Source organism: Schistocerca gregaria, chromosome 4 (genome assembly GCF_023897955.1).
Source record: "Schistocerca gregaria isolate iqSchGreg1 chromosome 4, iqSchGreg1.2, whole genome shotgun sequence".
Classification (NCBI taxonomy): domain Eukaryota; kingdom Metazoa; phylum Arthropoda; class Insecta; order Orthoptera; family Acrididae; genus Schistocerca; species Schistocerca gregaria.
In genome coordinates, this window is record NC_064923.1 from 498,377,838 (window position 1) to 498,390,511 (window position 12,674).

The window sequence follows — 12,674 nt, forward strand, 5'->3', positions numbered from 1 at the left end:
GAAGAGGCTACCACTGGCTGTAATTAGTTGTTAGCTTACTTTATATAAGGGATCTAAGTGTGACAGGCCATAAAATGAAAGGTACAGAAAACTAAAAGGGAGTGAAGAAATGCTGAGACCAAAGAAATTATCATAAATTAAGACCAATTCCCATGTGTTTAGTACAGAAAAACTGATGTCTGAGGGAAGAACCCAGTGGTGAAACAGGCATCAAGGTCACGACTGTCATGTTTTAGAGTGTGCTCTGCAACAGGATGTTATGTTTTACCTGTACATATCATCTGCCTACACCCATCCATCCTGACTTGGTGGTAATCATGCCAATGTGAAGCTGAATAGTGTTTACGTAACGGCTGGTGTACGACATATTATGTCACAGGTGGCTATCCTGTTGATGCTATATGTTTTGCCAGTTACACTCAGTATTATCATGATCTTGAATGTATTAATCAGCTAGTTCGACAAGGCTGTGACTTCTTAAAAATCGTGCCCTGAAATGAGGTCCATTGTGTCCAAAATGTTGCCTACCACACCTAGAATAGCTTTTTGTCACCTTCCCAATCCCTACTGTATCTTTGTCAGACACTATGCTCCTGCATCCACTTCCATACCCTAGGGGTTCTTAACCCTTTGACTGTCCTCACTGTAAGACTTGTCCTATGCAGCCTCCTACCACAACCTATACCAGCCCTGTAACTGGCAAAACACATGCTTTCAAAGCAAGAGCCAACCGTTGAAATGACAAATGTCATATACCAGCTCTTATGTAAACACTGTTCGGCCTTTTGCATCACCAAGTTATCAATAAGGATGAACGGGCTTAGGAAGAGGATGCATGCTGGCAACACACAATATCTTGTTGCAGAGCATGCTGTACAGCATGACAGCCGTGACCTCCATGCATGTGTCGCCACACATGCCACATAGATTCTTCCCCAGACACCTGTTTCTCAGAACTCTTCAAGTGGAAACTGGCATCACAACATATCCCTAGTTCTCACCACTCCTCTGGCCTTAAACATTAATTTCTTTGGTCCCAACATTTTCTCACAGAAACTTTCTTTCTTCACACCCATTTAGTTTTCTGTAACTTTCATTTTCTGATCCGTCTATTCACCACCACCACCACCACCACCACCACGTACAATGCACTTAGATTTCCTTTCTTATTAACCTATGCACAATAATTTGTCAGCAGTCCAAGCATTTCGTATTACCCTATCTTCTAGTTTTAATCACTTTAGTTTTCAAATCTCATCTGGTGCGGTCCCCAACACTCAGTCTTTCCTTCTCATCCCATCCAGCAAGTCTCCTCTGACACGGGGTTCTGGGCAACTTTTCCAAACTGTTCCCAGTCTTTTCCCATTACCTCTCTTCCTTCCCCTTCAACCCTTCTGCCAGAAGAAGGAACCACTGACTCCAAAAACTTACAGATTTAAATACCTTTATATATGTTTTCTCCTGCCACCACTTGGTTGAGTACATGTTTCGTCTATTGAATTACATTATATTTTCAAAAAGTGATTTATCTTTATTGATATGATTTTATTATCTGTTAGATTCTTCACATGACTAAATTAGTAGTCAAACATTTATGTTGCTCAATTCTTCTCTAATTTCTATGCCACATTAAGTCTGAGAGGCGGACAGTGTTTCTATTATCCTTTTAGTGTTATATTTATAAATTCCATCGTCAATAACGTATCCTTGCTGGTGGTGGTTGTAAAACTGGCTTTTGTACATGAGCAACATCTCGGTCTCCCTTTTGATGTACAGACAGTCTGCAGTACCACCCAAAGGCACAGTGACCTTGAACATCACCAGTATGGCTTCCAAGCAAGTTCCTAAATTCATTCATTACTGTTGTGTCCCTATTACAGACACCAAGGAGGTGAAGTTCTAGCAAAAACGTTTGAACATGACAATGATTTATTACAGGGACCGAAGCATCAGCATCTTTGTCAGTAGCATAAATAGCACGACGACTGTGATATGGAAACCTGTACTTTGTTTTTTTATTGAATTTTGTGTGCTTTACTCCTCCTCTGACACTGCAGTAACAATACTCCAGTTGCAGCTGATGCTAAATAAGTTGGAGGAATGGATGGTTTGTATTGTGTTCAACATTTCAGTAGAAAAAACAGCATTCAGTGACCACTGTCCATGATGCACACGTGATTCACCAAAATTGTTAATTAAGAACATTGTTCTGATTTGGAGACAGCTGGTAAGGTTTCTAAAGTCATTTTCAACTGCAAACTGATGGACAGTGTCATTTGGAATGGCTTAAAAACTAGGGTCCCCAAAGCACTACACCAATAGTGTCATAGTTACACATTGTAGAAAGTAGAGCGTGTCCACTCCATGGGTGTGGCTCTGCAAGATCTAAGAATCTTAGACACTAGGTGCCATCAAGGGAGATGGGTGACCACAGATGCCTTATGGTTCATCATTGTATTCAGGATGGTGAGCAACTCCTAACCGTCTGGGAACAACTCTTTATGATGTGTCAGATGTACAGGTATATTGTCTAATCCAGAGTAATCAGTGTTCAATAGATACTTTTATGTGTTTCTGTTGGCAATACTGACTTTTTTTTGCTGAAAATAAGTATTGTCCAGTAAGTATGTCTCAAAATTTTATGGGTACTTAGTTTGATTGTTAAATGGTAAATTGTGCAAAACACATCTATCTTGTTTCTGGCATGGTTCTATGAAAGCAATGAGTGGTGTAAACTGCACTTATCAAGTTTTATTTTCAATTTTGTTGTACTTTTGTAGGCTTTAACTTATTAATTTTTTAAGTAACATTAAAAGTAAGCACAAATCCTAATTTTGCATATTTTCTAAAGAACTCTCTCTCTCTCTCTCTCTCTCTCTCTCTCTCTCTCTCTCTCTCTCTCTCCCCCCCCCTCCCCCCCTCTCTCTTTCTCCCCCCTCTCTCTTTCATAATGAATATAGGACAACTGGTGACATATCTACTTTTCTACACCATTATCCATCATATTTTATGTGGACAAGTGTATATTCTGTGCCACCTCTCTCACTCCCCCCCCCCCCCCCCCCCCCCCCCCAGTGTCCCTCCTCACCACCTCCTCTCCACTTTTCCCTGTTTCCAAATCGTCTTGTCACACATCAAAACTGTATATGGGGAAAGCAACAGTTTTAAAAACCTCTGTATAAGCTCAGATACCTCTGACCATGTTCATTTTGTGAAATATGTGTAGAAGGAGGTGGTATGTTGATTGACCCTCCTTGATGCACAACAACTCTCTAGTAACCTATAGGTGTTGACATCTCAGTGATGCTGTCGCTTTTGGCAAACCTTCTTACAAAACGCGCAGCTCTCTCGTGTATGAAGTAAATAACTCTCACAACTGTCAACTATATGACAGTATTTCGTTTTTTTGTGTATTTCATTAGCATTGATGGGACTAGTAAAATATTTCATCTGCGCACATATTTTTTATCTAACCTGCAATTTCCCAGATGTAATTTTTCTTAATATGACAAATATTATAGTCCTTCTCTAAGAAGTTGAGTATCTTTAAAGTTATACTCCCCACAGCATGCTGCTGACCACAGGAGGCCAGGTGTATGCCCTCACCGCCACAGCCAGATTACGGATCTCCAGCACCTCCCACTGAACATAGACCAATAGAACCAGCTAGAACTAACAATCGAGCTGCCACTTGGGACCACACGAAAACAATCAGCACCAGTACACTTGCTTCTCAACAGCCATGGCTTATGTCCATGTCCAACACTTCGGCAGCTGCTGCTAATAAGGTATGTAGTTGTTGAAGTACATTTTAGAAGTGGTCTTTAAATGGAGAGCTTTATTAGTTTATATTTGTGTTTAAATATGTTCAACAGCCACGACTTTTTTTTTGCTTAAAAAAAAGATAAATCTGTCCTCCCCAAAATCTTTAAAGATAGGAACAGGATAGGCTCTTGCCATTTTTGTGGTTGCAGAATGACTGACATGTAACACAGGTGTGATTTAGCATTTTGATGCTTGGTGAAAGAAAATTAGGCAGACTGTGCCCAGAGTTGAGAAGAAAGTTTTAAAATCTCTGTTGGACAGTCCCTTTTCATGCTTGGATTTCCTTTGCTTTAACTGTTTCATTCTTTTAATGCCCGCAAACCGTCAAGTTTTGTCAGTTGGATCAGCTTCCTTTAATTACAGATGTGAAAGACAGTTTTTTTTCCCCCCAGTTACTTTTCTTCCCGTTATATTCTCATAACAACTCCCAATTTCACCATTAAAATTAATAATGATGCTTTTCCTCAAATTTTGTGTGTCCAAAATCGAATGTTTTACACTTATTCTTGCCAACCCAACTGACTTCTCTCTTGCAGTCCTGATTGACTTTTAACAGCTTGCTGCATCTGTTACTATACTTGTCCATTCCATTGTGAGCCATTGTTGTACTTGTATGTGATGTTTGTACTGAGTTGGTTCTTAGATTTGTACCTCACTTTAGTTTCACCCTTTGTGATACATACTGTTACAGTTCTTTTCTCTCAGTACCATACAATTCCAGCATATCTATTTTATCTTTAAAGCTGTTTCTGTGCATTACTATTCTGGATCAGTGTTACTTACCATTCTGGATCAGTTTTCTTTGTGCAGTAATGTCCATTTATTTTTCTCCTTTTTTATCATTATTACCTAGGTCTAATTTGTTCATAGTTTTTTTAAGTACTGCTTCATTATGGATAATCGCTATCAGTTTTCTTTCTATTCTTCTTCTCCTTCTTTTCCCATGTCTCTCAAAGTATGATACTTCTATTCCTCATTCCATTATTTATTTTAATTTTGTGTTTGATTCCAAATTCCCTTACAGAACATAGAAGTTGTTTATTATTTTTGGCACAATGCTTCATTCCTTTCTGCTACACATTTTATATACATGGATATAAAATTTACTTCTCTCTTTTTCGTTATAAACATGGTATTTGCTATTCACTATACATCCGTTAATTAATTTTTTTTCTGTGATCTCTTATCTCTCTGCAATCAATCAATGCTCTTTACCCTGACTCCTTTTAGAGATACTTGCAATTGCATCACTCATTTCAGTCCCAAACAGTTCTGCTATGTATTCACTACATAAAATTTGTTATTGCATATTGTCTTTGAAATTGCCTCTGTTGATATAAAAATCACTAATTTGTTTGGAAACAATTCTTTCTTCTGGAGCTCAAAACAAAACAAAAAGATATTCCATAAACAAACTTATACGAGCCGTTTTTATCATTAGTCAGTTAGCTTTCTACTCTGCAGGACTTTGTGTTGTTTGTATGAAACTGAGACTATGGTTCATTGACAGGTGGAATAAAATGCTCAGTACTACATGGGAGGGGGATGACAGAAAGGGCAGAGAAGTAGGGGGAAGAGAAAATAGATTTTGTGATCTGCCTCTGTAGCTCTGGCTGTAGCATCTTCAATGTACCTTTCTCTAAAAGTGGAAAATCCAGGATGGAATAATCACAATATTATCAAAAGATTAGATTGCTACTCACTATAAAGAGGAGGTGTTGAATCGCCGACATAACAAAAAGACTACTAAAAATGTGATCTTTCATATTTAAAGCCTTCTTCTGAAATAGATAACATACACAGTCACAGCTTGCACACCCATGACTTCTGTCTCTGGCTGCCGAGGCCAGACTGCGAGTAAATATGTGTTATGGGAGAAGTAATGTGGGTGGTGGGGGTAAGGCAGATGCTGGGAGGGCGATGGATAGCAGGATAGGGGCGGGGGACAGTAAAGTGATGCCTGTGGGAGCATATAGGGATGAGGTGGGGAGTAATTGGGACAGTGAGGTGCAGATGGGAGTTTCAGTAGTATTGGGGGGGGGGGGGGGGGGGCAATAAAAGGAGAGAAGTAAAGAGACTGGGTGCATTGGAATAGAAGGCCGTGTAGTGTTGGTGTGGGAACAGGGAAGAGGATAATTGAGTGAAGGACAGTGTCTAACGAAAGTTGAGGCCAGGAGGGTTATGGGAATGTAGGGTGCATTGTAGGGAGTGTTTCCATATATGCAGCTGGTGTTGGTAGGAAAGATCCAGATGGCAGAAGCTGTGAAGCAGTTATTAAAATGAAGAACTGTGTATTGGTCAGTGTGCTCAGCAACTGCATGGTCCAGCTGTTTATTGGCACATCTTTGTCTGTGGCCATTCATGTGGTTGTCATGACCTCATAGAACGAAGTACAGTGGTTGCAGCATAATTTTTTTAGATCACATGACTGGTTTCGCAAGTAGCCATGCCTGTGACTAGATAGGTGATGCCTGTGACTGGATAGGTGATGCCTGTGACTGGATAGGTGATGCCTGTGACTGGATAGGTGATGCCTGTGACTGGATAGGTGATGCCTGTGACTGGATAGGTGATGCCTGTGACTGGATAGGTGATGCCTGTGACTGGATAGGTGATGCCTGTGACTGGTTTGAAGGAGGAAGTGGTGGTGGGAGGAAGTATGAGACAGGTCTTACATTTAGATCTGTTACAGGGATACGAGGCAAGTGTTTGGGAGCAGGGGTTGTGTATGTCTGTACAAGGATATACTGTTGGCTCTGTTGGTGGCAGAATACCACTGTGGGAGGGGTGGGGCAGATAGTGTGTAGAACGTTCCTCATTTCAGGGCACGACAAGAGGTAATTGAAACCCTGGCAGGGAATGTGATTCAGTTACTCCAGCTCTGGGTGGTACTGAGTCACGAGGGGAATTCTATCCTGTAGCCAGACGGTGGGACTTTGGGAGGTGGGGGGTGCTTATCTAGACACGGGAGATCAGTTTTTGTACAAGGTTGAGAGGGTAATTACGATCTGTGAAGAACTCAATGAGACCCTTGGTATATTGCGAGAAGGGCTGCTATTCACTACAGATGTGACAGCCACGGGTGGCTCCCTCCAACTGATTTCCATTCGTTGATTTCAACTTTGTGATCTGGATAGAGGATGAGTACGCCCCATCCATATTCATCCACAACCTGAACAACTTCTCCCCCCATTTGCTTCACTTGGTCCTCCTCAACCTCCACCTCAGAGATGGCAGCATCAGTACCTCCATGTATATCGAACAAACAAACCACCAGCAGTACCTCCACTTAAGACAGCTGCCACACATTGCATACCAACTGTCCCTTATGTCCCTTCCTTACAGCCTAGCCACCCGCACATGTCTCATCTGTCGTCACAAACAGTCTCTCTCAAAATGTACCAAGGGTCACACTGAGGGTTTCATAGATCGTAAATTACCCTCCCAACCGTGTACAAAAACAGCTCTTCCGTACCTCAGCTCTCCAGTCATCCACCACCTCCCAAAGCCCCACCATCCAGCCACAGAGGAGCATTCCCCTCGTGACTCAGTATCCCACTACCACCTTCTCCTGAAGACCAGTCACAAGCATCACCTAACCAGTCACAGGCAGGGCTACTTGCAAAACCAGTCATGTGATCTAAAAAAATTATGCTGCAACTACTGCAAGGTCATGACAACCAACGAACTGTCTGTCCACATGAATGGCCATTGACATGGTGTGCCAAGAAACAGCTGGACCACCCAGTTGCTGAGCACACTGCCCAATGCAAAGTTCTTCATTTTAATAACTGCTTCACAGCTCCTGTCATCTGGGTCTTTCCTACCAAAATCAGCTGCATGTGTGGAAACTCCCTGCAATTTACCCTACATTCCCATAACCCTCCTCACCTCAACCTTTGTTAGACAATGTCCTAACTCAATTATCCTCTTCCCTGATCCCACGCCAGCACTACACCGCCTTCTATTCCAATGCACCCACAGTCTTTTTAGTTCTCTCCGTTTATACTCCTCCCACCATCCAACCTCCTGGCTGCACCTAGCTGCCCCAACCTCTCTCCACCTTGTCCTTGTATGCTCCCACAGGCATCACTTTCCTGTCCCCCACCCCTACCGTGCTGTCCCTCCCCCTGCATGCCTTACCCTTGCACCCACATTATTTCTCCCACAATGGACAGTTGCTTCCAGTCTGGCATCAGCACCCAAAGACAGTGGTCGTGTGTGTGTGTGTGTGTGTGTGTGTGTGTGTGTGTGTGTGTGTGTTTTTCAAACGATCTTCTGAGTGAAAGATTACGTGCGTTATAGTCTTTGTCGTGCCTGTCTATGACTCGGTACCCCAGCATACATTGAGTAGCAATTCATCTTTCTCTGGTTTTCATACAACTGTATCTCCATTTTTGTTAGTCATATGTAAAGTATGCCAGCAGCAAGACACAAACAATACCTTCACTGTGCAATAGCAATATTAATATTACTGATGACAGCAATATGGTGTTACTAAACCAAAGATGATGTTGTAAATATTTTAGAATTTAAATCAAGAGCAACTGATAACATGATTAATTGGAAGTATATACCCCAGAGACAATAAAGTCACAATTGTTTGCCAGATATGTTCCTTTCAGTATATTCTAATGAAATAGCTCTGATATTTTTTTCGGTCATATTCAACCATTCACTTGGCAAATAAACCGCAATTAAATATTGGAAACTTCTGTAGCTCACATCAATACATGAGAAAGAAAATATAATTAAAACCACTGAATTATAGAGCCATGTCATTGAGGTTGATTTTGCAACATGTACTGTGTTCCAATATTATGAAATACCTCGAAGAAAATATGTATTGACACACAACCAGAACAGGTCCAGAGAATACCATTGTTATGAAACACAACAAGTTTTTTATTCACGTGGTGTAATGAATCCTATGATGGGATCTCAGGTTGATTCCATATGTTTGGATTTCCAGATGGCTTTTGATACCATTCCTCAAAAACAACTCCTAAGCAGATTTCATACCTATGCAATATTGTGTCCACTGTCAGACTGGATTGATCTTTCCCTGTCAGAAATGTGACAGTTCATTGTAATTGACAGGAAGTTATCTTGTAAAACCAAATTTATATTTGGGATTCCTTGAGGAAGTACTATACATCTGTTGTTCTTAATCTACAGGATGATTCAAAAAGAATACCACAACTTTAGGAATTTAAAACTCTGCAACGACAAAAGGCAGAGCTAAGCACTATCTGTCGGCGAATTAAGGGAGCTATAAAGTTTCATTTAGTTGTACATTTGTTCGCTTGAGGCGCTGTTGACTAGGCGTCAGCGTCAGTTGATGCTAAGATGGCGACTGCTCAGCAGAAAGCTTTTTGTGTTATTGAGTACGGCAGAAGTGAATCGACGACAGTTGTTCAGCGTGCATTTCAAACGAAGTATGGTGTTAAACCTCCTGATAGGTGGTGTAATAAACGTTGGTATAAACAGTTTACAGAGAATGGGTGTTTGTGCAAAGGGAAAAGTTCTGGACAGAGAGTGTGGAACGAGTTGGAGTATTGGGTTGATATTGCTAGTGTGTCTGGTGGGGGCCATATTGAACATCTCTGAACTTGTTTTTGAGTGAAAAAAAACCTTTTTAAATACTCTTTGTAATGATGTATAACAGAAGCTTATATTATGTTTCTTTCATAAAATACACATTTTAAAAGTTATGGTATTCTTTTTGAATCACACTGTATATAAACAATTTAGAAGACAGTCTGATCAGTTCTCTTGGATTGTTTACAGATTTTGCTGCTGTTGTAGCAAAGTCATCAGAATGAATTACGCAATGATTTAGATAATATATCTGCATGGTGTGAAAAATCACAACTCTGCACACAAGTACTAAAAAAAATTCCATTACATTTTGATTATATGATAAAGCACACAAATATAAAAGGTAGTTGATTCAACTAAGTACCTGGGGATTACTCTCACGAACATTTTAAATTGGAACCATCACATATAAAATGTTGTGGGGGAAGCGGAACCAGTGGCTGTATTTTATTGTCGGAACATTTTGAAGATGTACAGATGACCTAAAGAGACAGACTACATGAAGCTTCTCTGATCTCTTCTGGAGTATTTTTGCATGGTATAGCATCCTTGCCACTGGAGTATTTTTGCATGGTATAGGATCCTTGCTGTGTAGGACTGATGGAGGAAAACAAAAAAGTTCAAACAAGGGCAGCTCAATTTGTATTGTCATGAAATAGAAGAGAATGTCATGGAAATGATAAGCAGGTCGAGTGGAGAAGAGAATGTCATGGAAATGATAAGCAGGTCGAGTGGCCAGTGTGAATTACTTTGAGATAGTGCTTTAATCTAACCTGGTGGGGATTGCAAATACTCCAGAATAGGTCACACAATTATTCTGTAAGTGGACTCTTTTTAAAGATGAACTGACTTCTTTAGAAGTCTTCCAGTAAACCAAAGTAGACCCATCGCCTTCCCTAAACCAGCCTAACATGTTTTCTCCATTTCATGTTGCTTTGTTACATTGTGCCTAGATATTTAATCGCCTTGTGCAGTCGATCCATCTTTGTTGATACACCAGTCTACAAGGTTATCGTCTGCCATCTGATAATACAGCCGTATTTGCCATCAGTGTCCATTCATACCAACTATGCAATTTATTGCTTAAAAATAAAACATTCCATCTGAAACACTTTCCAGTCGTGGTACTATCACCAGTGAATTAACCAAAAATTGATCCCCACCAGAATGTCAGCAGTTGAAATACTGCCCTGCATCAAAACTATTGCATCAGTACTCATGAAATATGTATTACATCTTGTCTAGTTACAGCATCTTGTTGAATTCTCATCACCTCAGTACCCAGTAAATTCCATACAGATCGTTTTTGTATTGAGATATCCTCAGACTTCTACCAAGACCTTTTCTCTTTTGGTGAAAGTGAAGTAACCAAAGTCATTCATTTGTTGCAGAGAAGCTGAAACTATGGGACATCCATTTTTGGACCATTTCTTATTACCTCTTTCCTCATGGCTCCCTCAATTTCTGACTTCAACTTTCATTTTACCAAAAGATTTCTGATTGTTAATGTGTATAATATAAATGATATGGCTCTTTTGCTACTAGTTGCAATTGTTAGCAACTACCAACAGAATCTCCATTTTACTATGAAGACAGTTTTCCACTTATTTATACACTATTTGAAATTCCTACCTGAAGGTGACAGTTTCGACAAATGACTCTTTTGCTTGTGGCCTTGTTGCATGTGAACATTTTACCATGTGACCTGATACACTGTTATCTGGGCAAATGACTTCTCGGAACATGAACTACACCATGGATGCAAGCCATGAGAGCAATATTGTACTGTGGTAGACATTCACCTGACCTTTGTGGAACATGCGGTAGTAATTGAAGGAACCATGACAGCATGACATTATTGCAGTCCACTTGCATTCCTTCATGTTTGATGTCATCCTAGAGTGGTTTGAGGAACATGATAGTGAACTCAAGTTGATGTCTTGGCCATCAAATTCACCTGATCTGAACTCAATTGAACACATGTGGGATGCTGTCGGATGCCAAGTACGCACCCACAGTCCACCAGCTCTGTTTATTGGAATTGCAGGACCTTACACACAGGGTGTGGACATCCCAGAAAATCCAGGAAAAACTGGGGAATGTTTTCTTCCTGGAGAAATCTCGCTGGAAAATTTTTGGTATTTTAGTTTTTAGTTAATTTTTTGTGATTTTGACTGGTAAAATTTAAATAAGAGAATAACAGCAAAATAAAACTTTAGTTACAAAGAAAATGAGCCATTTACAGCAACAAAACACAGTGCATACACAAGTGTCTGCCGACAGCAAAATGTGTCCCAGACTATTCAGTACTTCATAACAAGAAACTGCTTTTGGTAAGTGTGAAGTCACCACTGTGTACATTTGCAACAGGCCATGGGAAAATATTGCGAATGGAGGCTTGAGAAGCATTACTTTCAAAGTAAATTTCCTTTTACGCTGAAAGAATTACCTTAAATCTGAGAACACGCGATGATTTTTTAAATCACAGAGTGTTATATGCTCGTTTAAAACTTAACAATGAGGACTAGCCACTTAGAAAATTTTCAGGGTTAGAAACAATTATTCGATATTTTACTGGCACATTTGTGTTCAATGTATCTTAAAGAGTAAAATGTGCTCAAAAGACCGAGTTTCAAGGTAGTTTTTCATATTTATTTTAGTTCTTTCATAAATTACAAATTATGCAATAACAATGGCAAAAAGTATAACTGTCTTTCAAAAAAAAGTATGAAGCAAGTTCTTCAGTGATTGCACGAGTAATTGGCTTTCCTGTGGAAAAGTCAAAGTTCTTAACAGAACATGTATTGTGCTAGGTAATCTACGAAATGTAAAGTGCACAGCAGGGAAATTTATAATAGTGCTTGTCAGAAATATTGAAGTGCTGCAATTTAAGCTGCATACTTGTGACCCTGCCTAATCACAGCCATGGGGGAGGGGAGGCGAGAGGTCACAGCAAAACATTTTTGATGACCATTATGAATTTAAACCATTAACTTTTCCTATTTGTGTATTCGTGCTACCTAATAATAACATTGCTATTGGCTGACTACATCATGTGTCCATCCCCTGAATATTTGATATCATTGACTGGCAAGATTATGTGACAAGCTGTTATTGGCCGACAAAAGCGCAAAGCAACTCAGTTTCATTGCTTTGGAAGCTACGATGCTGTATTTGGTGGAATTTCTGTTTATACTTTCGTAATGTAAAAATATGCTATGTAAATGTTGCTGCTCAGCAAAGATCTT

General features: G+C 40.0%; 1 protein-coding gene across 1 annotated transcript in view; it reads left to right on the plus strand.

Moving 5' to 3' along the window:
• The window catches only part of LOC126267412 (roquin-1), a 246,290-nt gene that overhangs the window by 101,952 nt on the left and 131,664 nt on the right, over positions 1–12,674 (plus strand). Inside the window, 2 exon segments of the mRNA XM_049972641.1 lie at positions 3,553–3,610; positions 3,612–3,788. Coding sequence (XP_049828598.1) covers positions 3,553–3,610; positions 3,612–3,788 — 235 coding nt within the window.